Source organism: Austrofundulus limnaeus, unplaced genomic scaffold (genome assembly GCF_001266775.1).
Source record: "Austrofundulus limnaeus strain Quisiro unplaced genomic scaffold, Austrofundulus_limnaeus-1.0 Scaffold2931, whole genome shotgun sequence".
In the NCBI taxonomy this organism is placed as follows: Eukaryota; Metazoa; Chordata; class Actinopteri; order Cyprinodontiformes; family Rivulidae; genus Austrofundulus; species Austrofundulus limnaeus.
The window spans coordinates 15,453-16,352 of record NW_013955333.1 but is presented as its reverse complement, the minus strand read 5'-3'; the positions used below and the strand labels follow the sequence as shown (position 1 = coordinate 16,352).

The window sequence follows — 900 nt, the reverse complement described above, 5'->3', positions numbered from 1 at the left end:
TAATAAAGACACACACTTATACACATGCACACACAGAGACACACACTCTGATAATAAAGACACACACTTATACACATGCACACACAGAGACACACACTCTGATAATAAAGACACACACACTGATAATAAAGACACACACACTAATAATAAAGACACACACTTACACACACACTCTGAAAATAAAGCTGTGATTGTGACGCTCTGTGTGTGTGTTTGTGTGTGCAGGAAGTGGACAAGGAGTGCAGGTGTGGTAAACACAGGAAGTTGATGCCGTGTCACAAAGAGTACCTGTGTGACTCCAAGTGTCCCAGGACCAGGAACTGTCAGAGACATCAGTGCAGGAGGAAGGTGAGGACACACACAGGTGTTGTCTCACAGCTGCAGCTCACCTGTGTGTGTCTCTAACACATTCACACACAAACAATAATCTAGATTAACTCCTGGAGGCAGCTGCAGGCTGATGGACCTGGACTGTCTCTGGTTCTGGTCCAGGGTCTGTATGTGGGTTTATAGACCGTTGGACCTGGACTGTCTCTGGTTCTGGTCCAGGGTCTGTATGTGGGTTTATAGACCGTTGGACCTGGACTGTCTCTGGTTCTGGTCCAGGGTCTGTATGTGGGTTTATAGACCGTTGGACCTGGACTGTCTCTGGTTCTGGTCCAGGGTCTGTATGTGGGTTTATAGACCGTTGGACCTGGACTGTCTCTGGTTCTGGTCCAGGGTCTGTATGTGGGTTTATAGACCGTTGGACCTGGACTGTCTCTGGTTCTGGTCCAGGGTCTGTATGTGGGTTTATAGACCGTTGGACCTGGACTGTCTCTGGTTCTGGTCCAGGGTCTGTATGTGGGTTTATAGACCGTTGGACCTGGACTGTCTCTGGTTCTGGTCCAGGGTCTGTAT

At 48.6% G+C, this 900-nt stretch overlaps 1 protein-coding gene across 1 annotated transcript in view; it reads left to right on the top strand.

Annotated features, from left to right (window-relative positions):
- The window catches only part of LOC106511567 (NF-X1-type zinc finger protein NFXL1), a gene marked incomplete at both ends in the record, with an annotated part of 13,449 nt that overhangs the window by 2,231 nt on the left and 10,318 nt on the right, over positions 1-900 (top strand). Inside the window, 1 exon segment of the mRNA XM_014000325.1 lies at positions 226-348. Within this exon segment, the coding sequence (XP_013855779.1) occupies positions 226-348 (123 nt within the window).